Source organism: Salmo salar, chromosome ssa17, assembly GCF_905237065.1.
Source record: "Salmo salar chromosome ssa17, Ssal_v3.1, whole genome shotgun sequence".
NCBI lineage: Eukaryota > Metazoa > Chordata > Actinopteri > Salmoniformes > Salmonidae > Salmo > Salmo salar.
Window position 1 is genome coordinate 56,974,271 of NC_059458.1, and position 27,560 is coordinate 57,001,830.

Sequence of the window (27,560 nt, forward strand, 5' to 3'; positions counted from 1 at the left end):
TCTCACTTCCCACTCCCCTGTCTCACTTCCCCTCCCCTGTCTCCTTCCCACTCCCCTGTCTCACTTCCCACTCCCTGTCTCACTTCCCACTCCCCTGTCTCACTTCCCTCTCCCCTGTCTCACTTCCCACTCCCCTGTCTCACTTCCCTCTCCCTGTCTCACTTCCCACTCCCCTGTCTCACTTCCCACTCCCCTGTCTCCTTCCCACTCCCCTGTCTCACTTCCCCTCCCTGTCTCATTTCCCACTCCCCTGTCTCACTTCCCCCCCCCTGTCTCCTTCCCACTCCCCTGTCTCACTTCCCTCCCTGTCTCACTTCCCACTCCCCTGTCTCCTTCCCCACTCCCCTGTCTCACTTCCCCCTCCCCTGTCTCATTTCCCACTCCCCTGTCTCCTTCCCACTCCCCTGTCTCACTTCCCACTCCCCTGTCTCACTTCCCACTCCCCTGACTTACTTCACCCTACCTTGTCTCACTTCCTCCCCTGTCTCCTTCCCACTCCCCTGTCTCACTTCCCACTCCCCTGTCTCCTTCCCACTCCCCTGTCTCACTTCCCCTCCCTGTCTCACTTCCCACTCCCCTGTCTCCTTCCCACTCCCCTGTCTCACTTCCCACTCCCCTGTCTCACTTCCCACTCCCCTGTCTCCTTCCCACTCCCCTGTCTCACTTCCCACTCCCTGTCTCACTTCCCACTCCCCTGTCTCACTTCCCCACTCCCCTGTCTCACTTCCCCCTCCCCTGTCTCACTTCCCACTCCCCTGTCTCCTTCCCACTCCCCTGTCTCACTTCCCACTCCCCTGTCTCACTTCCCACTCCCCTGTCTCCTTCCCACTCCCCTGTCTCACTTCCCACTCCCCTGTCTCCTTCCCACTCCCCTGTCTCACTTCCCCACTCCCTGTCTCACTTCCCACTCCCTGTCTCCTTCCCATCCCCTGTCTCACTTCCCACTCCCTGTCTCACTTCCCACTCCCCTGTCTCACTTCCCCACTCCTGTCTCACTTCCCCTCCCCTGTCTCACTTCCCACTCCCTGTCTCACTTCCCCTCCCTGTCTCACTTCCCACTCCCCTGTCTCACTTCCCCTCCCTGTCTCACTTCCCACTCCCTGTCTCACTTCCCACTCCCTGTCTCCTTCCCACTCCCCTGTCTCACTTCCCTCCCCTGTCTCACTTCCCACTCCTGTCTCACTTCCCCCTCCCCTGTCTCCTTCCCACTCCCCTGTCTCACTTCCCCTCCCTGTCTCACTTCCCACTCCCTGTCTCACTTCCCCTCCCTGTCTCACTTCCCCCTCCCTGTCTCACTTCCCACTCCCTGTCTCACTTCCCACTCCCCTGTCTCACTTCCCTCCCCTGTCTCACTTCCCACTCCCTGTCTCACTTCCCCCTCCTGTCTCCTTCCCCTCCCTGTCTCACTTCCCACTCCCCTGTCTCACTTCCCCTCCCTGTCTCCTTCCCTCTCCCTGTCTCACTTCCCCTCCCCTGTCTCCTTCCCCTCCCCTGTCTCACTTCCCTCCCCTGTCTCACTTCCCACTCCCTGTCTCACTTCCCCCTTCCCCTGTCTCCTTCCCACTCCCCTGTCTCCTTCCCACTCCCTGTCTCACTTCCCCCTCCCTGTCTCACTTCCCACTCCCCTGTCTCCTTCCCACTCCCCTGTCTCACTTCCCCTCCCCTGTCTCACTTCCCACTCCCTGTCTCCTTCCCCCTCCCTGTCTCACTTCCCCTCCCCTGTCTCACTTCCCTCCCCTGTCTCACTTCCCCACTCCCCTGTCTCACTTCCCCTCCCCTGTCTCACTTCCCACTCCCTGTCTCACTTCCCACTCCCTGTCTCACTTCCCCTCCCTGTCTCACTTCCCCCTCCCCTGTCTCACTTCCCACTCCCCTGTCTCCTTCCCCTCCCCTGTCTCACTTCCCACTCCCTGTCTCCTTCCCCCTCCCCTGTCTCACTTCCCACTCCCCTGTCTCACTTCCCCTCCCCTGTCTCACTTCCCACTCCCTGTCTCACTTCCTCCCCTGTCTCACTTCCCCTCCCTGTCTCACTTCCCCCTCCCTGTCTCACTTCCCCTCCCCTGTCTCACTTCCCCTCCTGTCTCACTTCCCCTCCCTGTCTCACTTCCCCTCCCTGTCTCACTTCCCTCCCTGTCTCACTTCCCTCCCCTGTCTCACTTCCCACTCCCTGTCTCCTTCCCCCTCCCTGTCTCACTTCCCTCCCCTGTCTCACTTCCCACTCCTGTCTCACTTCCCCTCCTGTCTCACTTCCCCCTCCCCTGTCTCCTTCCCCTCCCCTGTCTCACTTCCACTCCCCTGTCTCACTTCCCACTCCCTGTCTCACTTCCCTCCCCTGTCTCACTTCCCCCTCCCTGTCTCTACTTCCCCCTCCCTGTCTCACTTCCCACTCCCTGTCTCACTTCCTTCCCTGTCTCACTTCCCATCCCCTGTCTCACTTCCCACTCCTGTCTCACTTCCCACTCCCCTGTCTCACTTCCCCTCCCCTGTCTCCTTCCCACTCCCCTGTCTCCTTCCCCCTCCCTGTCTCACTTCCCTCCCCTGTCTCACTTCCCCCCCTCCCCTGTCTCACTTCCCACTCCCTGTCTCACTTCCCACTCCCTGTCTCACTTCCCCTCCTGTCTCACTTCCCCTCCCCTGTCTCACTTCCCCCCCTGTCTCCTTCCCACTCCCCTGTCTCACTTCCCTCCCTGTCTCCTTCCCCCTCCCCTGTCTCACTTCCCCCTCGCCTGTCTCACTTCCCACTCCCCTGTCTCACTTCCCTCCCCTGTCTCCTTCCCACTCCCTGTCTCCTTCCCACTCCCCTGTCTCACTTCCCCTCCCCTGTCTCACTTCCCTCCCCTGTCTCACTTCCCCTCCCCTGTCTCACTTCCCTCCCTGTCTCACTTCCCACTCCCCTGTCTCACTTCCCACTCCCTGTCTCACTTCCCCTCCCCTGTCTCACTTCCCACTCCCCTGTCTCACTTCCCCTCCCTGTCTCACTTCCCACTCCCCTGTCTCCTTCCCCTCCCCTGTCTCCTTCCCACTCCCTGTCTCACTTCCCCCTCCCTGTCTCACTTCCCCCTCCCTGTCTCACTTCCCCTCCTGTCTCACTTCCCACTCCCCTGTCTCACTTCCCCCTCCCTGTCTCCTTCCCACTCCCCTGTCTCACTTCCCACTCCCTGTCTCACTTCCCACTCCCCTGTCTCACTTCCCACTCCTGTCTCACTTCCTCCCCTGTCTCACTTCCCCCTCCTGTCTCACTTCCCTCCCTGTCTCATTTCCCACTCTGTCTCACTTCCCCCCTCCTGTCTCACTTCCCACTCCCTGTCTCACTTCCCTCCCTGTCTCCTTCCCACTCCCCTGTCTCCTTCCCCCTCCCCTGTCTCACTTCCCACTCCCCTGTCTCACTTCCCTCCCTGTCTCACTTCCCTCCTGTCTCACTTCCCCTCCCCTGTCTCACTTCCCCCCCCTGTCTCACTTCCCACTCCCCTGTCTCACTTCCCCCTCCCTGTCTCACTTCCCACTCCCCTGTCTCACTTCCCCCCCTGTCTCACTTCCCACTCCCCTGTCTCACTTCCCTCCCCTGTCTCACTTCCCCCCCCTGTCTCACTTCCCACTCCCCTGTCTCACTTCCCACTCCCCTGTCTCACTTCCCACTCCCCTGTCTCACTTCCCCTCCCTGTCTCACTTCCCCTCCCCTGTCTCACTTCCCTCCCCCCTGTCTCACTTCCCACTCCCCTGTCTCACTTCCCACTCCCTGTCTCCTTCCCCTCCCCTGTCTCACTTCCCTCCCTGTCTCACTTCCCACTCCCTGTCTCACTTCCCCTCCCCTGTCTCACTTCCCACTCCCCTGTCTCACTTCCCCTCCCCTGTCTCACTTCCCCTCCCCTGTCTCACTTCCCTCCCCTGTCTCACTTCCCCCTCCCTGTCTCACTTCCCACTCCCTGTCTCACTTCCCCACTCCCCTGTCTCCTTCCCCCCTCCCTTGTCTCACTTCCCACTCCCTGTCTCACTTCCCATCCCTGTCTCACTTCCCCCTCCCTGTCTCACTTCCCACTCCCCTGTCTCACTTCCCTCCCCTGTCTCCTTCCCCCTCCCCTGTCTCACTTCCCCCTCCCTGTCTCACTTCCCACTCCCCTGTCTCATTCCCACTCCCTGTCTCACTTCCCACTCCCCTGTCTCACTTCCCACTCCCCTGTCTCCTTCCCCATCCCTGTCTCACTTCCCCTCCCCTGTCTCACTTCCACCTCCCCTGTCTCACTTCCCCCTCCCTGTCTCACTTCCCACTCCCCTGTCTCACTTCCCCCCCCTGTCTCACTTCCCCCTCCCTGTCTCACTTCCCACTCCCCTGTCTCACTTCCCCTCCCCTGTCTCCTTCCCCCGCCTGTCTCACTTCCCCCTCGCCTGTCTCTTCCCCTCCCTGTCTCCTTCCCCCGTCCCCTGTCTCACTTCCCACTCCCTGTCTCACTTCCCACTCCCCTGTCTCCCTTCCCACTCCCCTGTCTCCTTCCCCCTCCTGTCTCACTTCCCCTCCCCTGTCTCACTTCCCACTCCCCTGTCTCCTTCCCACTCCCCTGTCTCACTTCCCCCTCCTGTCTCACTTCCCACTCCCCTGTCTCCTTCCCTCCCTGTCTCACTTCCCCCCCCTGTCTCACTTCCCACTCCCCTGTCTCACTTCCCACTCCCCTGTCTCACTTCCCTCTGTCTCCTTCCCCCCTGTCTCCCTTCCCCTCCCCTGTCTCACTTCCCCCCCCTGTCTCACTTCCCCCCCTGTCTCACTTCCCACTCCCTGTCTCACTTCCCACTCCCCTGTCTCACTTCCCACTCCCTGTCTCACTTCCCCCTCCTGTCTCCTTCCCACTCCCCTGTCTCACTTCCCACTCCCCTGTCTCACTTCCCCTCCCCTGTCTCACTTCCCCCTCCCTGTCTCACTTCCCTCCTCCCCTGTCTCCTTCCCACTCCCTGTCTCACTTCCCTCCCCCTGTCTCACTTCCCCCTCCCCTGTCTCACTTCCCACTCCCTGTCTCCTTCCCACTCCCCTGTCTCACTTCCCACTCCCTGTCTCCTTCCCCCTCCCTGTCTCCTTCCCCTCCCTGTCTCACTTCCCACTCCCCTGTCTCACTTCCCACTCCCCTGTCTCCTTCCCACTCCCCTGTCTCACTTCCCCTCCCCTGTCTCCTTCCCCCTCGCCTGTCTCACTTCCCACTCCCCTGTCTCACTTCCCCCTCCCCTGTCTCCTTCCCACTCCCCTGTCTTGCTTCCCCCTCCCCTGTCTCACTTCCCCTCCCCTGTCTCACTTCCCCCTCGCCTGTCTCACTTCCCACTCCCTGTCTCACTTCCCCCTCCCTGTCTCCTTCCCACTCCCCTGTCTCACTTCCCACTCCCCTGTCTCACTTCCCACTCCCCTGTCTCACTTCCCACTCCCCTGTCTCACTTCCCTCCCTGTCTCACTTCCCCTCCCCTGTCTCACTTCCCACTCCCGTGTCTCATTTCCCACTCCCCTGTCTCACTTCCCCCTCCCCTGTCTCACTTCCCACTCCCCTGTCTCCTTCCCCCCCCTGTCTCACTTCCCACTCCCTGTCTCACTTCCCCTCCCCTGTCTCACTTCCCCCTCCCTGTCTCACTTCCCCTCCTGTCTCACTTCCCACTCCCCTGTCTCCTTCCCACTCCCCTGTCTCACTTCCCACTCCCCTGTCTCACTTCCCACTCCCCTGTCTCACTTCCTCCCCTGTCTCACTTCCCACTCCCCTGTCTCACTTCCCCCTCCCCTGTCTCACTTCCCCCTCCCTGTCTCATTTCCCACTCCCCTGTCTCACTTCCCCTCCCCTGTCTCACTTCCCACTCCCCTGTCTCCTTCCCCCCCCTGTCTCACTTCCCACTCCCCTGTCTCACTTCCCACTCCCCTGTCTCACTTCCCCCTCCCTGTCTCACTTCCCACTCCCTGTCTCACTTCCCACTCCCCTGTCTCACTTCCCCTCCCTGTCTCACTTCCCACTCCCCTGTCTCACTTCCCCTCCCTGTCTCCTTTCCCACTCCCTTCTCACTTCCCACTCCCCTGTCTCCTTCCCACTCCCCTGTCTCCTTCCCACTACCCTGTCTCACTTCCCACTCCCCTGTCTCACTTCCCTCCCCTGTCTCACTTCCCCCTCCCCTGTCTCACTTCCCACTCCCCTGTCTCACTTCCCTCTCCCCTGTCTCCTTCCCACTCCCCTGTCTCACTTCCCACTCCCCTGTCTCACTTCCCACTCCCCTGTCTCACTTCTTTCTCCCCTGTCTCACTTCCCACTCCCCTGTCTCACTTCCTCCCCTGTCTCCTTCCCACTCCTCGTCTCACTTCCCACTCCCCTGTCTCCTTCCCACTCCCCTGTCTCACTTCCACTCCTGTCTCATTTCCCCACTCCCTGTCTCACTTCCTCCCCTGTCTCCTTCCCACTCCCCTGTCTCACTTCCCCCTCCCCTGTCTCACTTCCCACTCCCCTGTCTCATTTCCCACTCCCCTGTCTCACTTCCCCCCCTGTCTCCTTTCCCACTCCCCTGTCTCCTTCCCACTCCCCTGTCTCACTTCCCACTCCCTGTCTCACTTCCCACTCCCTGACTTACTTCACCCTACCTTGTCTCACTTCCCCTCCCCTTTCTCACTTCCCACTCCCCTGTCTCATTTCCCACTCCCTGTCTCCTTCCCACTCCCCTGTCTCACTTCCCACTCCCCTGTCTCACTTCCCACTCCCCTGTCTCCTTCCCACTCCCCTGTCTCACTTCCCACTCCCCTGTCTCACTTCCCACTCCCCTGACTTACTTCACCCTACCTTGTCTCACTTCCCCCTCCCCTGTCTCACTTCCCACTCCCCTGTCTCATTTCCCACTCCCCTGTCTCCTTCCCACTCCCCTGTCTCACTTCCCCCTCCCCTGTCTCACTTCCCACTCCCCTGTCTCCTTCCCACTCCCTGTCTCACTTCCCACTCCCCTGTCTCCTTCCCACTCCCTGTCTCACTTCCCACTCCCCTGTCTCACTTCCCACTCCCTGACTTACTTCACCCTACCTGTCTCACTTCCCCCTCCCTCTCTCACTTCCCACTCCCCTGTCTCACTTCCCACTCCACTGTCTCACTTCCCACTCCCCTGTCTCACTTCCCACTCCCTGTCTCATTTCCACTCCCCTGTCTCCTTCCCACTCCCCTGTCTCACTTCCCACTCCCCTGTCTCCTTCCCCCTCCCCTGTCTCACTTCCCACTCCCCTGTCTCACTTCCCCTCCCCTGTCTCACTTCCCACTCCCCTGTCTCACTTCCCACTCCCCTGTCTCCTTCCCACTCCCCTGTCTCACTTCCCACTCCCTGTCTCACTTCCCACTCCCCTGTCTCCTTCCCACTCCCTGTCTGTCTCCTTCCCACTCCCTGTCTCACTTCCCCTCCCTGTCTCACTTCCCACTCCCCTGTCTCACTTCCCACTCCCCTGACTCACTTCACCCCTCCTGTCTCACTTCCCCCTCCCCTGTCTCACTTCCCACTCCCTGTCTCACTTCCCCCTCCTCTGTCTCACTTTTCCCTCCCCTGTCTCACTTCCCTCTCCCCTGTCTCACTTCCCACTCCCCTGTCTCACTTCCCACTCCCCTGTCTCACTTCCCACTCCCCTGTCTCACTTCCCCTCTCCCTGTCTCCTTCCCACTCCCCTGTCTCACTTCCCACTCCCCTGTCTCACTTCCCCTCCCTGTCTCACTTCCCCCTCCCCTGTCTCACTTCCCCCTCCCCTGTCTCCTTCCCACTCCCCTGTCTCACTTCCCACTCCCCTGTCTCCTTCCCCCTCCCCTGTCTCACTTCCCCCTCTCCTGTCTCACTTCCCCCTCCCCTGTCTCACTTCCCCTCCCCTGTCTCACTTCCCACTCCCCTGTCTCACTTCCCACTCCCCTGTCTCACTTCCCACTCCCCTGACTTACTTCACCCTACCTTGTCTCACTTCCCCCTCCCCTGTCTCACTTCCCACTCCCCTGTCTCACTTCCCCCTCCCCTGTCTCACTTTCCCCTCCCCTGTCTCACTTCCCTCTCCCCTGTCTCACTTCCCACTCCCTTGTCTCACTTCCCACTCCCCTGTCTCACTTCCCACTCCCCTGTCTCCTTCCCCCTCCCCTGTCTCACTTCCCACTCCCCTGTCTCACTTCCCACTCCCCTGTCTCCTTCCCACTCCCCTGTCTCACTTCCCCCTCCCCTGTCTCCTTCCCCCTCCCCTGTCTCCTTCCCACTCCCCTGTCTCCTTCCCCCCCCTGTCTCACTTCCCCCTCCCTGTCTCACTTCCCCCCCCTGTCTCACTTCCCACTCCCCTGTCTCCTTCCCACTCCCCTGTCTCCTTCCCCCTCCCCTGTCTCACTTCCCCCTCCCTGTCTCACTTCCCACTCCCCTGTCTCCTTCCCCCTCCCCTGTCTCCTTCCCCTCCCCTGTCTCCTTCCCACTCCCCTGTCTCACTTCCCACTCCCCTGTCTCACTTCCCCCTCCCCTGTCTCACTTCCCACTCCCCTGTCTCCTTCCCCCTCCCCTGTCTCCTTCCCCCTCCCTGTCTCCTTCCCCCTCCCCTGTCTCACTTCCCACTCCCCTGTCTCACTTCCCCCTCCCCTGTCTCACTTCCCACTCCCCTGTCTCCTTCCCCCTCCCTGTCTCCTTCCCCCTCCCTGTCTCCTTCCCACTCCCCTGTCTCACTTCCCACTCCCCTGTCTCCTTCCCCCTCCCCTGTCTCCTTCCCACTCCCCTGTCTCACTTCCCACTCCCCTGTCTCACTTCCCACTCCCCTGTCTCACTTCCCACTCCCCTGACTTACTTCACCCTACCTTGTCTCACTTCCCCCTCCCCTGTCTCCTTCCCACTCCCCTGTCTTATTTCTCACTCCCCTGTCTCCTTCCCCCTCCCTGTCTCCTTCCCCTCCCCTGTCTCCTTCCCACTCCCCTGTCTCACTTCCCACTCCCCTGTCTCCTTCCCTCTCCCCTGTCTCCTTCCCACTCCCCTGTCTCACTTCCCACTCCCCTGTCTCACTTCCCACTCCCCTGTCTCACTTCCCACTCCCCTGACTTACTTCACCCTACCTTGTCTCACTTCCCACTCCCCTGTCTTATTTCTCACTCCCCTGTCTCCTTCCCACTCCCCTGTCTTATTTCTCACTCCCCTGTCTCCTTCCCCCTCTCCTTCCCCCTCTCCTTCCCCCTCCTTCCCCCTGTCTCATTTCTCACTCCCCTGTCTCACTTCCCACTCCCCTGTCTCACTTCCCCCCTCCTGTCACTCTGCTTTTCTCACTATCTCTTTGTTTCTCCTCTTTCTCTCTCTCTCTCTCTCTTCCTCTCTCTCACACTCTTTCTATATCTACCTCTCCCACACATACAGACATACACACTCCCTCTCTCTCATTTACACACACCATTTCTCTCTCTCACACACAGTTTTTTATCATTTCAAGATGTGTGGATGCTTAATGTGTTTATTTAAGTTTGAAGCTTATTTAAGGGCTATTAAAGGTAATTATATAGACCATTATTGGGCTCAGGCTTCCACAGAGTGGCCATTAAGCGTGGGGAAATGTGGTGGCTATGCTATTCCAGTGATTATGGCTGCCAGACTTATTGAATAATTAGGGATCTTTGTCTGTGTTGGGGAAGTTTGGGCCGGTAGGTTGGGTGCGATAGTGTTATACCTGTAGACTTGTCTGGGATGGTGGGCAATTGGCATCTGAGGGACGGCAGGGGAGGTGGTGTTTATGTGAGAGAGAGAGAAGTGGCGAGAGAGGGGTGGTACATTCCTTGAAAAAAGGGTTCCAAAAGTGTTCTTCGGCTGTCCCCATAGGATAATCCTTTTTGGGAGCCAGGTAGAACCCTTTTGGGTTCCATGTAGAACCCTCGGTTATAGCTAGCACCTTAGAGAGAGAGTATGTGTGTGTGAGAGAGAAGGTAGCCACCCCTCCTGTTTGAGATAGAGATTAGATCTGCTGTCGGCATGCCAAGGAAACGGAAAAGCCGTGATTGATTTAAAATACCCAGGGATTCTACTGCAGGGTAGAACTGCCTGGGAGGACACAGCATGAGCGAGACGAGAGGAAGAAATGAACAGAAAGTGGAGGAGATGGAAAGGGGGAGTAGAGAGGACAGAACCGAGAGAAAGAGGTCTTCTCTCTAAGAAAGCAATCATCAAAAAGCAAATGATGATGGAAGAGGAGAGAAAGAAAGCAAGTGATTCTGTTAGTGTTGAGAGCACAGCTTTCGATGAGGTTATTGCTTGAGAGCACAGCTTTTGATGAGGTCATTGCTTGAGAGCACAGCTTTCGATGAGGTTATTGCTTGAGAGCACAGCTTTCGATGAGGTCATTGCTTGAGAGCACAGCTTTCGATGAGGTCATTGCTTGAGAGCACAGCTTTCGATGAGGTAATTGCTTGAGAGCTCAGCTTTCAATGAGGTCATCGGTTCAAAGGGTCAGCCTTATATCAGGATACATTGTTATAGGAAAACACAGGCCCTGACATCTGAGGACTATTTTATTCTGATGTTCTTTTACATTACTCAACTGTATATATTTGTCTTAATTTATCTGACTTGGCTCGTTGCACGGTGGACTGATTATTGGAGACATGCAATATCTGACCGTCCTCCTTCTCTTGGTCTTTCCTCCCCCTCCCTTCTCTTTTCGCCCTCCCCACCTACTTCCCTTCTCCTCGTGTTTTTTCACGACCCCTTTCCATCTACCCTCTCTTTTTCTTCCAGTCACCTCTCTTCCTCTCCCTCCTCTCCTGCTTTCCTTTCTCTCCCCGCCTCTCCTTTTCCTTCCTCTCCTACCCCCTCCTCCTCCCCTCCTCCTTCCCATCTCCCCCCAGTTCTCCTCCCCTCCACTCCTGTCTTAGTTGGGTCTTCCCTGTGGTGTCTTGCTTGACTGACTCTCCGACGCAAAGGCTTAGGTGTTAATCCCCAGCAGTTTTCATCACTTAGAGCACCAATCAAAAAGGGTTTAGCCCGTGTAATCTGCCATGCTATTGTCCTCTTCCTCCTCCCTCCACTCTTCCACTTTCCTCTTCTTTTATTTGCCTTTCTCCCTCCTCCTCTTAATACTCCCTCCTTTGCTTTCTCTTCCGTCTCTTCCTCCTCCCTCTACTCTTCCACTTTCCTCCTCTTTCTTCACCTGCTTTTCTCCTCCTCCACTAAATCTACCTTCTCCTCCTCCACTTTGTTTCCATCTCTTCCTCCTCCACTTTCCTTTCCTCCTTTCCTCCCTTGTTGAGTGTGGTATTGGCAATCCTCCAAGGAGGGAAATATACCCAATGACCCTCTCCAGGGTTGGATGGGGTTAGGGAGGACGTAGCGTGACATCCGATCACACCAGGCTGGAGGGTTGGCACCGCATGCACAGCCCCAGGGGATCCGGCTTGCTTATTATTCCTGATCTACGTCTCTGGATCGTCTCACACACCTAGGCCTTTATTCCACAAGGATTCAGGAAGACCTAGTCCCATGGGCAGTAGGAGAGGGGAGGAGGGGTAGATGGAAGTTATGGGAAAGTCCATCAAACCCCTGGATGGTGTCAGCCTTTGGGGGAGAGGAGGGAAGGGGGGGAGGTTTTCAATGATGTATTCATTCAACACCCCTCCCCCTCGCTCTCTCTCTTTCTCTCTCTCTCTTTCTCTCTCTCTTTCTCTCTCTCTGTCTCTCTGTGTGTCTCTCTCTCTGACTCTCTATCTCTCTGTCTCTCTCTCTGACTCTCTATCTCTCTCTGTCTCTCTCTCTCTGACTCTATCTCTCTGACTCTCTATCTCTGTCTCTCTCTTTCTCTCTGTCTTTCTCTCTGTGTGTCTCTCTCTGACTTTCTCTCTGTCTCTCTCTTTTTTTTCTCTCTCTCTCTCTGTCTCTCTTCTCTAAGTCCTTGCATGGTGGGCTAGACAGTGTTGTGTACAGCAGTTGCAGTAGCAGCAGGCTGTTCCATTAGTTCCAGGTAAAGAGCGTGTCATAGGATCAGACAGTAGAGGCTAGTCGAGGATCTCTCTCAACAAGCCCACTGAGCCTGTACCATGCTGTCTGCTGCTGAGCACCGTGAAACTACCATTACACTTGATACCATCACATACACACATGCACACAAACGCAAGAGCGTGCACACAAATGCTCACACACATATACACACACATGGCCATGCGCACGCACACACACACACACACACACACACACACACATACGGTGCGCCCAGACACACACATGCCAAGAGGAAGAGAAAGAGAGAGAAAGAAATCAATAGAAAGACAGAATAATGAAACTGCATAAAGAAACGGTCTTCAGCAGAAAAGAAACCACTGGTGAATGAGACTTCAGTCATTGTATCAGAGATCTGAAAGAATGAAAAGAAAGAGTGAATAAATAAGAATGAAAGAGGCAGGTGAGGCCTTCAGGGAACAGCGATGGGACTCCCATAGGTTTGTTTGCTCTGGGATAATATCTTCCTGGTGTTGTGACAATATGTTTGTGGCTGTGGGCGGCTGCTCCACACTGACACCGTGGCACTGCGGTTACGACTTGTTGTGTGGATGGAAACCTACTTTACCACCACAACGCAGCACAGCCAGTGTTCATGTTGTCTTTCAGGCCTGCCAACTCCTGGCTTCTTCCTGTTAGCACAAATAAGAGCATTAGGAAAAGCCCACTTCTCTCTGACTCCCCTTGTCTCACCCTTACTCTCACCCTGACTGCCTCCCCCCCGTCCATAAAGACTCTTACAGAGGCTTAGAATAGATTTCCAAGGCATTAGTAAAGCCTTTTATTGGCCTGTTGTCTGCCAATTTGGAGATCTCCATCCCAGCATGGCAGTGACTGTGTGGGAGAGACTGCTAAAGGGGGAACACTTTAGCACGGCAGAGTTCTATACTGGGTGTGTGTCTGTGTGTGTGTGTGTGTGTGTGTGAAAAACTCTATTCTCTTCGACCAGTATTGCCTATTGCCTGAGTGCAGGTATTCTCAAACTAGGGTACTTATTTAAAAAAATTGTTTTCACTTTTTCGAACTGGGCTATACATTTGGGTGAGGTTTATTTCTCGCTTGAGTAGCCTCGTTTCACTGCCAAAAATACAGGTAGCCTAGTCAAATAATTAACATCCAACCACATTAACCGTTACTCTCTCGCGGGAAGTCCACTAACGGTCCGTATGAAGCCAAACATAGCTGCTGCTCATTCCGTTTGCTCCAAAATGGATAAAGGGTTCAAAATAGTAAGGCAGGCGTCCATAGAGACACATACCAGCTCTACTGGTAGTACTGCTACTACCAGTAGTACTACACCTGCACCTGTCAACGACACAAGTTGTTCTGCTTCCATGAGCGCATCCAATGCTAGCATCAGTAATTCTACATTTGTTGTTAGCCCAGAGAGCATGGACACTGACAGTTGTGAATCTGATGCAGCCAAAGAGCTACTGCCCCCTTAACCGGGAAAGCACCAAACAACAGACAGGCACGTTGGACCATCGAAGAGGTGCAAATATAATGACAACTACATTGATTGTTCACTTATATTGGGAGTTGTGCCTTTCCTCAGCCACAGTGTGTCATATGTGCAAAAGTACTATCTCACAACTCGATGAAACCTTCACTCTTGTGCAGACATTTAGAAACGAAACCTGCCAATTTGAAAAATAAGCCACGGGAGTTTTTTGAGCGAGAATTAAGATGACTTTCGAGTAATAAGACGTATAAAAGCAGCAGATACCATTAATAAGAAGGGGCTAGAAGAGTCTTATATGGTGAGCTACCAAGTGGCTAGGACAGGCAAGCCCCATACTATTGTGGAGGACTTAATTCTTCCTGCTGCCGCGGATATGGCTGGGACAATGCTTGGGGAAAAGGCCCAAAAAACTATACAGACAATGCTGTCATCAAACAATACTGTTTCACGACGCATCAGTGACATGGCAGGAGATGTTTTGAAACAATTACTGCTTCGCATACAAGCCAGTGAATTCTATGCGTTACAGCTGGATGAGTCAACAGACGTGGCGGGCCTGGCACAGCTCCTGGTATATGTCCGTTACGTTTATGGGGGGTCAATTAAGGAAGACTTCCTCTTCTGCAAACCACTGGAAACCAGGACAACAAGAGAGGATATTTTAAAGTACTGAACAACTTTGGGACATCAAAAGGACTTTTGTGGTCAAGATGTGTTGGTATCTGTACTGATGGCGCAAAAGCCATGACAGGGAGACATAGTGGAGTGTTAACGTGTGTGCAAGCAGTTGCTCCCGACGTCACTTGGGTACACTGCAGCATCCACCGAGAGGCTCTTGCTGCCAAGGGAATGCCTGACAGCTTGAAAGACATTTTGGACACTACAGTGAAAATGGTTAACTTTGTTAAAGCAAGGCCCCTGAACTCTCGTGTATTTTCTGCATTATGCAATGATATGTGCAGTGACCATGTAACGCTTTTACAACATACAGAAGTGCGCTGGTTATCAAGGGGCAAAGTATTGACACGTTTTTTTTAATTGAGAGAAGAGCTTAAAGTTTTCTTTACTGACCATAATTTTCACTTGTCTGACTGCTTGCATGATGATGTTTTTTCTCACCTGAATGATCTGAATTTAGGATTACAGGGACTCTCCACAACTATATTCAATGTGCGGGACAACATTTAGGCCATGATTAAGAAGTTGGAGCTCTTTTCTGTCTGCATTAACAAGGACAACACACAGGTCTTTCCATCATTGTATGATTTTTTGTGAGCAAATGAAGTCAAGTTTACAGACAATTTCAAATGTTATATAGTGAAGCACCTGAGTGAGTTGGGTCTGCAATTACGCAGGTACTTTCCCAAAACGGATGACACAAACAACTGGATTCGTTTTCCCTTTCATGCCCTGCCTCCAGTTCACTTACCGATATCTGAACAAGAGAGACTCATCGAAATTGCAACATGCGGTTCTGTGAAAATTGAATTGAATCAGAAGCCACTGCCAGATTTCTGGATTGGGCTGCGCTCAGAATATCCTGCCTTGGCACATCACGCTGTTAAGACACTGATGCCCTTTGCAACCACGTACCTATGTGAGAGTGGATTCTCGGCCCTCACTAGCATGAAAACTAAATACAGGCACAGACTGTGTGTGGAAAATGATTTAAGACTGAGACTCTCTCCAATACAACCCAACATTGCAGAGTTATGTGTATCCTTTCAAGCACACCCTCCTCATTAACCTGTGGTGAGTTATTCACAATTTTCGATGAACAAATAAGGTTTTATATGTAAGTTGGTTAAATAAAGAGCAAAATTATTGATTGAGCTCTTTGACACTTCCCACGAGCCGGGTTGTGACAAAAACTCACACTCATTTTTATGTTTAATGAATGTATCGTATAGTGTGTGTGTGTGTGTGTGTGTGTGTGTGTGTGTGTGTGTGTGTGTGTGTGTGTGTGTGTGTGTGTGTGTGTGTGTGTGTGTGTGTGGCAGACTTACAATGATGGCAAACAACAACATGTGAGAGTGCGCTGACCCTGGTGCTTAATGTATGCTGCCTTAATGTATGCATCTGTGACCTAATGATCTCTCTCTCTTACTCTCTGTCTCTTCCTCGACCCCCCACCCCTTTCTCCTTATCCCCATACAGACATAGATGAATGCCAGGAGGTGTTCAATAACGGCGGCTGTGACCATTTCTGCAAAAACACGGTGGGCTCCTTTGAGTGCAGCTGCCAGAAGGGCCACAAGCTCCTCACTGACGAGCGCACCTGCCAGGGTGAGCAGCCTACCTGGCTGACGGCTGTCATACGATCCTGTCTGATGACGTCACAACGCTTTTAAGACAGTTACCTTTGGAAACAGTGCCGTCACTCCATGATCAGATCCGAAAGGAAAGTGTCACGGAATAGGGATCATAGAAATTGATATACTAGAATATACAGTCGGCCTAGTAGTTTCTATCATACATCTCTATGATAGTAACTCACTCGTGTGCTTCATGTTCAGAGCAGGATCATACAAAGAATCAAAACAGGGGTTGGCCTACAAATCATTCACCTGGAATGACATGCACAGATAGGCTTGTTATTACAATTGATTTAACATCCTCCAGTGGGTGTAATTTACTGTCAGCTGTATTAAGACATTCTGCTTCTGTCTTCATATCTCATCCCTGGTTGTGTTTGGAGGACAAATGCAAATTCCTCTATACAAGTCACAGCAAGAGAGACAGGAGAGGAACACATCACAAATTATTTTATTAACAACAACACCCTGCAGTGTTCTTGTCCCCGAACCAAAAACACCAAATAACTCTATCCCAGTGTGTGTGTGTGTGTCATATTAAACATCAACACTGTCATATTAAACACCAAAAAACTGCCAACAAACAGTTTATACAACTCCATGCACTCAGCCTGGGTGTGTGCTGATAGGAGGAACACACACATACACACACACACACTGACACGCTCCTTCCACCCATCAGCATACCAACTTACCAGCTTTACTAAAACTAAGCTTCCATTTGCTAACAAGTGGTATTTTATTCAGATTTTTTTTTTTTACTTGTATTTATTTCATGTTTTAATTCTTTCCATGCTGGTAAGCTCTTCCAGCGAAAATCTTTCTTGGTAATACGTGTCGGAGAAGACCTACAGCTATGCCAGGTTCCTCCGGAGAGAGAAAGTGGAGGGGGAGACAAATATAGAGACAGAGTCTTTAGGCAGTTCCTATGCCTTTACAAGGACAGGGGTGATGGAGAATGGGGTGTGCAATAATCGTCAGGAACATGAAGACTCCCTACAGGTAGCTGTATTAAACCAATACAGTAGAGGTCAAGACGACAGAGGGAGCAGAGCTTTAGCTTTGCAGACACAGTATGCTTATTAAGAGGCAATAGACAGGCTACATTCTTTGGTGTTTTAATAAACAGGGACACTGTCCTTAGGTGTGTTATACCCGACCCCACAAACAGACAGACACCTGCACATCAGCCAAGCCAACAACTGGCACCTCTCTGTGAAATGAGATGATACAGTAACGCCTCTCTCAAGTCGTTCCAGCGCTGCGTGGTGGCTGTGGTTGTGGGTTGTGGTCTGATGCTAGTTTCATTAATCAGGTATGATAATGTAACCCTAGCCCATCATATAGACAGTTGCCTGGAGGACTGTAGCAAAGCAGCCAACAGAAGCCAACAGAAGCCAGGCCTGAACAACTTCCTCCTCATGACAAACTTTATCATAACACGCTGTATTTTTAGCTTCTGTAAATCTCCACAGCCCAGATGACTTGGTATTGAAATAGTCCAGGTGAGTTGGAGACGCTGGACTGAAGTAATGCGTTGCTACTGTCAGCCACCCAAATATGTCATTACATCGGTCTCACTAAAATTAAATAAAACAATTATAAACCAAAACCAGGGCTTGTATTTGCAAGTGTCTCAGAGTAGGAGTGCTGATCTTGGATCAGTTTGACCTTTTTAAGTCACAATGAATATGATTATATATCTAGGGGGGGGGGGGCTGATCCTAGATCAGCACTCCTACTCAGAGATGCTTGATACTGTACATGCAGCCATTGGTCCAGACCACAGTGAGTTGGTCTGATCTATCCCAGGCCTGGGGTGGAGGGCTTGACTGAAGGACTGAATTGGATCGGGAAGTCTCCACTGAGAACACCTCTTGGTGTTGTTTGGTGAGCAGAGCTCTGCTTTGGACTCCAGTCTGATTAATGGACCGGTCTTATTAGCTGTGGCTGAATAATGGGTGTTTGTGTGGAGAAGAGCCATAGAGAGTAATATCTATGAGTCATATATCATTATTTTATTGTACAATGCTTGTTGGTTTCTCAAGAGGAAGGAAGCAAACATGCTCTCTGCTACAACCAAGGACGATGACTTAATTGTCAGTCCTACACTAGTCTAAACTAACGTTTAGCATGATTATAGGCATGTCTAAGTATTGTGTGGGAGTGCACAGATCAGTGTGTGTGTTTATGTGTGTGACTCTTGAGCAACCAACCTGATATCCTTACTGACACAGACCCTGTAACCCCGTCACCCTGTAACCCCGTCACCTGTAACCCCGTCACCCTGTAACACTGTCACCCTGCACCTGTAACCCCGTCACCCTGTAACCCTGTCAATCTGTTACCCCGTCACCCTGTAACCCCGTCACCCTGTTACCTGTCACCTTGTAACCCTGTAACCCCGTCACCCTGTTACCTGTAACCCTGTCACCCTGTAACCCCGTCACCCTGTTACCTGTAACCCTGTCACCTTGTAACCCTGTAACCCCGTCACCCTGTTACCTGTAACCCTGTTACCTGTAACCCCGTCACCCTGTAACCCTGTTACCTGTAACCCTGTGACCTGTAACCCCGTCACCCTGTCACCTGTAACCCTGTCACCTTGTAACCCTGTAACCCCGTCACCCTGTCACCTGTAACCCTGTCACCTTGTAACCCTGAAACCCCGTCACCCTGTTACCTGTAACCCTGTCACCTGTAACCCTGTCACCTTGTAACCCTGTCACCCCGTCACCCTGTTACCTGTAACCCTGTCACCCTGTAACCCTGTAACCCTGTCACCTGTAACCCCGTCACCCTGTCAATCTGTAACCCCGTCACCCTGTAACCCCGTCACCCTGTTACCTGTAACCCTGCACCCTGTAACCCCGTCACCCTGTAACCCCGTCACCCTGTTACCTGTCACCTTGTAACCCCGTCACCCTGTTACCTGTAACCCTGTCACCCTGTAACCCCGTCACCCTGTTACCTGTAACCCTGTCACCTTGTAACCCTGTCACCTTGTAACCCCGTCACCCTGTGACCTGTAACCCTGTGACCTGTAACCCTGTCACCTTGTAACCCTGTCACCTTGTAACCCTGTTACCTGTAACCCTGTTACCTGTAACCCCGTGACCTGTAACCCTGTCACCTTGTAACCCCGTCACCCTGTAACCCTGTCACCCTGTCACCCTGTAACCCCGTCTCCCTGTTACCTGTAACCCTGTTACCTGTAACCCTGTCACCTTGTAACCCTGAAACCCCGTCACCCTGTTACCTGTAACCCTGTCACCTTGTAACCCTGTTACCTGTAACCCTGTCACCCTGTTACCTGTAACCCTGTCACCTGTCACCCTGTAACCCCGTCACCCTGTTACCTGTAACCCTGTCACCTTGTAACCCTGTAACCATGTCACCTTGTAACCCTGTCACCTTGTAACCCTGTAACCCCGTCACCCTGTTACCTGTAACCCTGTGACCTGTAACCGTGTAACCCTGTAACCCCGTCATCCTGTTACCTGTAACCCTGTTACCTGTAACCCTGTGACCTGTAACCCTGTCACCTTGTAACCCTGTCACCTTGTAACCCTGTAACCCCGTCACCCTGTTCCCTTTAACCCTGTCACCCGTAACCCTGTCACCCTGTAACCCCGTCACCCTGTTACCTGTAACCCTGTCACCTTGTAACCCTGTCACCTTGTAACCCTGTAACCCCGTCACCTATAACCCTGTTACCTGTGACCTGTAACCCTGTCACCTTGTAACCCTGTAACCCCGTCACCCTGTTACCTGTAACCCTGTGACCTGTAACCCTGTCACCTTGTAACCCCGTCACCCTGTCACCTGTAACCCTGTCACCCTGTCACCTGTAACCCTGTCACCTTGTAACCCTGAAACCCCGTCACCCTGTTACCTGTAACCCTGTTACCTGTAACCCTGTCACCTTGTAACCCTGTCACCCTGTTACCTGTCACCCTGTAACCCTGTCACCCTGTTACCTGTAACCTCATCACCCTGTCACCTTGTAACCCTGTCACCCTGTAACCCCGTCACCCTGTTACCTGTAACCCTGTCACCTTGTAACCCTGTAACCCTGTCACCCTGTAACCCCGTCACCCTGTAACCCTGTTACCTGTAACCCTGTGACCTGTAACCCTGTGACCTGTAACCCTGTCACCTTGTAACCCTGTAACCCCGTCACCCTGTGACCTGTAACCCTGTGACCTGTAACCCTGTCACCTTGTAACCCCGTCACCCTGTCACCTGTAACCCTGTCACCCTGTAACCCTGTCACCCTGTTACCTGTAACCCTGTCACCTGTAACCCTGTCACCCCGTCACCCTGTTACCTGTAACCCTGTCACCTGTAACCCTGTCACCTTGTAACCCTGTCACCCTGTTACCCTGTCACCCTGTAACCCTGTCACCCCGTCACCCTGTTACCTGTAACCCTGTCACCCTGTAACCCTGTCACCTGTAACCCTGTCACCCTGTAACCCTGTCACCCTGTCACCCTGTAACCCTGAATCCCCGTCACCCTGTAACCCTGTCACCCTGTAACCCTGTCACCCCGTCACCCTGTAACCCCGCCACCCTGTAACCCCGTCACCTGTAACCCCGTCACCCTGTAACCCTGTAACCCCGCCACCCTGTAACCCCGTCACCTGTAACCCTGTAACCATGCCACCCTGTCACCTGTAACCCTGTCACCCTGATACCATCACTGTTTAGACCCCCACCCACATAACCAGGCTGAATGTACACTGTTATTCCAGACAGAATATTTTCAAATGCTCCTGCAGTGTCCAGTTCTCCAGCCCCCACACCACACACACACACACACACACACACATCCACTGTCTCCCCACTGACAGTTCACAGTTCAGATGTATTGTCCTTTTAGTGGAAAGCACTCTAAACAAAAGACAGTTCAAACAACTATCCAGAATACTGTACTGACAACATGGATGTTAACTCTGTCCTAACTGTCATGTAGACGCTGTCTATATTGACGATCAGTCCTTGGTGAAGGCATGGTCAGAGTTAACTGTCCTAACTGTCATGTAGACGCTGTCTATATTGTCGATCAGTCCTTGGTGAAGACATGGTCAGAGTTAACTGTCCTAACTGTCATGTAGACGCTGTCTATATTGTCGATCAGTCCTTGGTGAAGGCATGGTCAGAGTGAACTGTCCTAACTGTCATGTAGACACTGTCTATATTGTCGATCAGTCCTTGGTGAAGACATGGTCAGAGTTAACTGTCCTAACTGTCATGTAGACGCTGTCTATATTCTCGATCAGTCCTTGGTGAAGGCATGGTCAGTGTTAACTGTCCTAACTGTCATGTAGACGCTGTCTATATTGTCGATCAGTCCTTGGTGAAGACATGGTCAGAGTTAACTGTCCTAACTGTCATGTAGACACTGTCTATATTGTCGATCAGTCCTTGGTGAAGGCATGGTCAGAGTGACCCACTATGGTCCAGTTCATGGCAGCATCTCAAATGGCGCCCTATTCCCTAGAGGCCTGGTCCAATGTAGTACACCATATAGGGAATAGAGTGTCATGGGGCTCTAGTCAAAAGTAGTGCACTATATTGGGAATGGTGCCATTTTGGACAGCCCGCGTGTGTAAACAGTAGCGTTGCATACGATCTGTGTTTCTCCTCACAGATATTGACGAGTGCTCCTTTGAGAGGACCTGTGACCACACCTGCATCAACTACCCTGGCAGCTTCGACTGTGTCTGTCAGGAAGGATACACTCTGTACGGCTTCACACACTGCGGAGGTGAGTAGGACACAGACGTGCATGGGATTGCACACACACACACACACTGACACACGCAAACATGCACACAAATACACACACAGTCACGCACTCTCACACACTTAGAAAGACATGGGAAAGAGATAGACAAACAGGTAGCTAGGAAGAGGCACTGATAGAAAGGAATTGACTGACACAAAGTGAGAAGCCCTGAGAGACTGACAAGGAGAAAGCGAGAGTAAGAAAGAGAGGGGAGAGAAACAGAAAGAGAGAAAGAGTTTTTTCATTGTGTGTGTTAGTGAGGGGTGACTGAGCACGTGCAGACGGCGCTGTCGAAAGCACACTCACACCTCAGTTCCCCTGAATATCCCTCTGTACCTGCGGCCCTGCCTGTGTGTGCATGTGTGTGACAGGTACAACACACACACATGTCGAGCGGAGGCAGTAGGTTTGACGGGTGTGTGTGTGTGTGTTGTGATCCCACTTCCCCTGGCCCTGTCTGACTGACAGCCATGTTCTTCAGTGGACGACTAAACAGGCCACTGTCTAAAGGGCGTTCCATTAGTGGTCAACACATACCAGTCAGTCAGATATAGAGCACGGAGAGGACATGAGCTGTCTGTCTCACACTGATGACATCACACACTCACTCGTAGCACAGGCTCTGTCTGATGATGTCATTGTGAACTTTGATGATACGCACGCGCACACACACACACACACACACACACTCTGACTGTTTTCTATGTGGTTGTGTCTCAGACATAGATGAGTGCAGCATTAACAACGGGAGCTGTGAGCACAGCTGTGTGAACACACAGGGAGGCTATGAGTGTCTGTGTCCGCCCGGTCAGAAACTCCACTGGAACAAGAAGGACTGCACCAGTAAGCACCTAAACATCTACTGTGTTTGTGTGTCTTCTATACACATAGGAGAGTATGTGTGCGTGTGTGTGTGTGTCATCGTTTTTGTGCTGTGACGGGTCGGTGGTTGTCATGGTGATGTGACCCTCTATGTTCCTCAGAGGCGGTGAAGTGTTTGCCCGACGGGAAGCCAGCGCCGCGCGCCCAGCTCAGCTGTGACAAGAGAGGCGGGGTGGAGGTGTGCTCACTCTCCTGTCCTTCCAACGCACTTTTCCTCGCAGGTACGTGGCTCAGTCCTACACACCCCAACACACACACACACACACACACACACACACCTTACAGCAAGGAGGAACTGTTTTACTCAAAGACCAAACCTTCACTCTTTCTCCCCAGCAGAATCCTAGCCTTTAACCTCGACTCTCCTCAATCTGCAATCTACACTCCCTCCTTCTCTGGTTAAACTACATTAATCCTCTACCTTCTCTGATCTGGACTGGTCTGGTGAGGTTTAGTCCCCATGCGCTAGTATTCAGCTGACTCTTATGGATGACCAATGCCTGTGTAGCCGCGTGGTTAACTGAGCTCCAGCCACTCCGTTCTCTCTGCTGCCCTCTAGAGGTCAAGGCCAGTCCTCACGCTGCTCTCCATTCAAGCAGAGCTCCACTGAAAGTTTATGTGTGTTTAGATATGTGTGTTTGTGTGTGTGTGTGCGTGCGTGCGTGTGTACGTGTGCGTGAACATTCATTCATGAGCATAGATCTGTCATTCGGGATCTGTCATAATTTCTCTCCATCCCTAAGGAAATGTGTATTTATGCACGCGTGTGTGCATTTGTTTGTTTGTGTGTGTGACTGAGTTGTGTGTGTGTGTGTGTGTGTGTGTGTGTGTGTGTGTGTGTGTGTGTGTGTGTGTGTGTGTGTGTGTGTGAGTGTGTTTTCTTTTATGGCAGACTTCATATGGCAGTCTCTTGTAACTCTTAAATAGTAGAGAAAGTGAGGCCATAGAAATCTAATACCAGTATTTTACTCCTCTGCACTCCATCAGAACCTCAACTAGCCAAGAGAAACACACATTGCCATCACACGGTTAGCACACACACACACACACACACACACACACACACACACACACACACACACACACACACACACACACACCCCAGGCAGTTAACGTAGCAGGGAGATTGGGTCACACTGCTCCTCAGACGGACCCCTCTATCACTTTGACAGCAATCCCATATTTCCTCATGTCCCATGTCACCCTGTCCCTCAGTGCTGCCGGTTTAATAGCCATAAACAAGTCAGCCAGTGGCAGAAGACAGGGATCCTGCGAGCAGAGCTGGTCTAAACAGATTGACCTTGGATGGACAGGGTTGTAACTGACATGTACTTGTGTGTGTCCCGCCAGACTCTGAGAACAGCTACACACTAAGCTGTGGTGTGCCGGTGCAACCTGGGAAGGCACCACAGAAGAGGAACGCCACCACCGCCCTGCTCACCTGTGCAGGTATGCAATGCATTATGGGACATGTAGTCAGAGATGTTATGCTTTGTTCAATATAAAGATATTTAACCATACCACTTCAGCTAAAACACACACATACCATGAGATCAGGGTCTCGCAGCTCGGTCATGACCTTTTGACGTCGATGCAGTTGAGATCTTTTCACTTCTCCCGTTGCCGTTGAGTTTAAATTCCTCAATTTCTTCATTCCCTCCATCGGAATCTTCACTCCCCTGCCTTTGGTGCTCGCCATATCGTCACTCCTATATTTCCTTCAGCACTCTGTAGATTCTGGACAGGGAGAGGGCCCTCGCACGGCCAGAGGAATGCACTAAAAGGGAGAGAGAGAGAGAGAGAGAGAGGGAGAGGGGTGGAGAGGGAGATGGAGAGTGTGTGTGTGAGAGAGATAGAGATGGAGAGATAGAAAGACTCACCATCTGGCTGGGGGTGTGAGTGTTAAGTGATATGAAATACAGCTCACCTCAGAGTGCCAATCCTGGACCGTCCCCTTTGAATCTCACAGCTCCCCCAGACATGTGGTTCGTCTACGCTTTCATCACGGTCTATCATTTCACGCTCCGATAACGGAAGTGGCAGATGATGACGGCGGTTACGATGATGATGGTGGTGATGATGATGATGGTGGTGATGATGATGACGGTGACGATGATGATGGTGACGATGATGATGATGGTTACGATGATGATGATCAAGACAGCTTTTATGTGGCGTCCCAAACCGCAAACAGCTCAGTCCATTCAGCGCCTCTGCTTTTCAGCAGCAAACTGGAGCCAGTGGTGTCCTGGTGAGTATGTTGTTAGTGGTTAATGGACAGAGCCACACACACAGCCCTTCATGGCCTCTCAGTGTGCTGTGTGTTTACCTGGCTCCGATCTCAATGTTCCTATCCACTCAGCGTACCCATAACCACACACACACACACACACACACACACACACACATACACACACACACACACACACTCTGACCCTTGCGTGTCTCCAGCACCTCGTTAAAAGGACAGCCATCCCGACCACCCAATACATGACAGACAAACAGACACAAACACACACATTCCGTCTACCTTCCTCCCTGGTGTCGCCTGGACTGCTGATCGCCGGGACGATGTGGGTTTTTGGTTTTGCCTTTATTGCCAGAGAGACAGACAGAGCGTGATGAAGCATTTGGCTGTGTTAGTTCCTCTGTGACCTAAACTTCACCTCAACCAGGGAACACCAATAAAGGTGCCCTGGAGATGCACTCTGAAGTGCGTGATCATTCATTAGTGTATATTTCTGTGTCTTTCTCCTTTATGTAAATGAAGATACGTTACCCCCGCCCATCAAGCAGAAAGCCCGCTTCAAGGTCAAAGATGCCAAGTGTCACCTGAGACCCAGGAACAAGGAAAAACACAGAGAGACGTCCAAGCCGAGCCTGCAAGGTAAACCCTGCTACTCCTAAACGACTGTACAAACTGTACTGTATAACACAGCCTACTCCTAACTTAGAGTGTACAGCATCAAGTAATACAGACCGAACTAAGAAGGTATACATGATGCAAGATACTGTAGCTGTAATATAAGCGACAGTTAGATGTGTCCTGAGCTGTGCCCTTACACCTGCCATAACTCCGGAACAAACAATACTAAACAATGCACAACAGCATCCTATCAACGTCCTCTTCTGATCTTCTTCCTCATCCTCCCCCTCTTCTTCTCAGGGGGTCCACTCCCGTGTACTGACGACTGCCAGGTGACCTTTGTCAACCTGAAGTGTGACTCGTCTAAGAAGCGGCGGCGTGGACGCAAGTCTCCTTCCAAAGAGGTTTCCCACATCACAGCTGAGTTTGAGATGGAGATGAAGGAAGCCTCAGGTCAGTGTGACTGTGCAACCTCAGGTCAGTGTGCGTGTGTGTGTGTGTTGATTGCATATACGCCACATTTTAGACTCATGTAACCTGTTTCTGTATGGGTGTGAGTAATGTGAGTTTTCTGTTATATGGAGTGTGTGTGCTTGTATATTCCTCTCTGTAGACTTGTGTAACGTGGACTCTGTGTATTTGTTGTGTGTGTGTGTGTACTGACTGTGTGTATTCCACTCCCCAGACTCGTGTAACGTGGAGTGTGTGAGGGAGCGTATGAAGCAGAGGTTACAGAGTGCCATGCGGACCCTGAGGAAGTCCATCAACAAGCAGCAGTTCTACATCCAGTTCTCTGGTACCGAGTACGAGGTGGCCCAGAAACCTGCACTGCACGTTGAGCAGTGCAGCACCGGACAGGTCTTACGGGACGGCAAGTGTGGTGAGCATCCTGTGCAAGGCATCCTGGAATATGGAGTTGTTGTAGCTTACTGTTCCATATACAGGTAACTGCCAAAATAAAGAAAAACACTTGAGTAAATTAGGGATACAAAGTATATTGAAAGCAGGTGCTTCCATACAGGTTTGGTTCGTGAGCAATTCCTAAACAATTAATATCCCATAATGCTTGTATAATGTATAAAAATGCAGGGCAGGCCCAGTTGCCCATTATTTTTTGTCTACAATGGCAATGCCCCCATCCACAGGGGGTTTGAGTGGTCACTGAATGGTTTGATGAGCATGAAAACGATGTAAACCATACGCCATGGCCGTCTCAGTCACCAGATCCCAACCCAATGGTGAATGTGCATAAAGATGACTGCCCCCATGTACTTACCACAAATAGCTTGCTTGCTACGTTCGGCGTATTGTACATTACTCTCCGTTACTCATTTTTTGTATCGGTATAGGCCTACACGATCCCAATTTTAGCTCCAAGCACCTGGCAATTTGAAAAACGGGAAAAGTCGTTTGTGCTGATTTACTGGCACGTTGAACCAGGTTGCGCGCCGTAGTTTAAGAACTCTGTGGGTAGTACTAAAAACAATGACGTCATAACTGAATTCCTCCATCTTTATGCACCTTCATTGAACACTTAACCTCTCCAGCGTCTCATCCCGTCAGCGGGATCAAAATCCAGCGAAAAATCATATCGCCAATTAGCATTAAAAAAAATCATAATTAATTATAGATACACCTCTCCTGAATCGACCCACGTCGTCCGATTTCAAAAAGGTTTTACAGGAAAAGCAAATCATTAGATTATGTTAGATGAGTCCATCGTAAAAAGCAGCTTCATAGCCATTTTCCGACCAACCACTTGCATCACATGTAATAAAAATACAGCTAAATGCAGCACTAACCTTTTACAAACTTCATCAGATGGCACCCCTAGGACATCATGTTATACAATGCATGCATTCTTTTGTTCAATAAAGTTCATATTTATATATAAAAACAGCATTTTACATCGGCGTCTGACGTTGACTAAATAATTTCCCCTCAAATGCGTCCCGGTAAACAATGCTACAATTCCCTAAATTACTATCCGATAACGATTTTTTAAATTTATATTGTCAATCTAACATTTATAGATGAATATCTCTTGAGAACACCTGTCATACCAGATTTTAAATTAACTTTACTGGGTAATCACACTTTGCAATAAAAGGAGATGCGATACTCAGAAAATGAGCTAATATACAGAGCTCGGCGCCATCTTGGAAACAATCGCATGTCACATCTCATCTTGTATAATATTGTCAATAATCGCCTACCTTTAGTTGTCTTCATCAGAAAGCATCCCAGGTCCACAACAGATGTATTTTCGGTCGAAAAAGTC

At 51.8% G+C, this 27,560-nt stretch overlaps 1 protein-coding gene across 7 annotated transcripts in view; it reads left to right on the forward strand.

The window, feature by feature from the left end:
- Positions 1–27,560, forward strand: part of LOC106576154 (signal peptide, CUB and EGF-like domain-containing protein 1) — a 141,431-nt gene that overhangs the window by 107,033 nt on the left and 6,838 nt on the right. For 4 of the 7 annotated variants that reach the window (XM_014153088.2, XM_014153094.2, XM_014153091.2 and 1 more), the window contains 8 exons: positions 15,581–15,709; positions 21,394–21,510; positions 22,252–22,374; positions 22,515–22,634; positions 23,764–23,862; positions 25,184–25,300; positions 25,580–25,756; positions 25,965–26,159. In XM_014153088.2, the coding sequence (XP_014008563.1) occupies positions 15,581–15,709; positions 21,394–21,510; positions 22,252–22,374; positions 22,515–22,634; positions 23,764–23,862; positions 25,184–25,300; positions 25,580–25,756; positions 25,965–26,159 (1,077 nt within the window). The remainder of the gene's footprint in view (positions 1–15,580; positions 15,710–21,393; positions 21,511–22,251; positions 22,375–22,514; positions 22,635–23,763; positions 23,863–25,183; positions 25,301–25,579; positions 25,757–25,964; positions 26,160–27,560) is intronic. The other 3 variants (XM_045699776.1, XM_014153092.2, XM_014153097.2) reach the window with 1 other exon arrangement.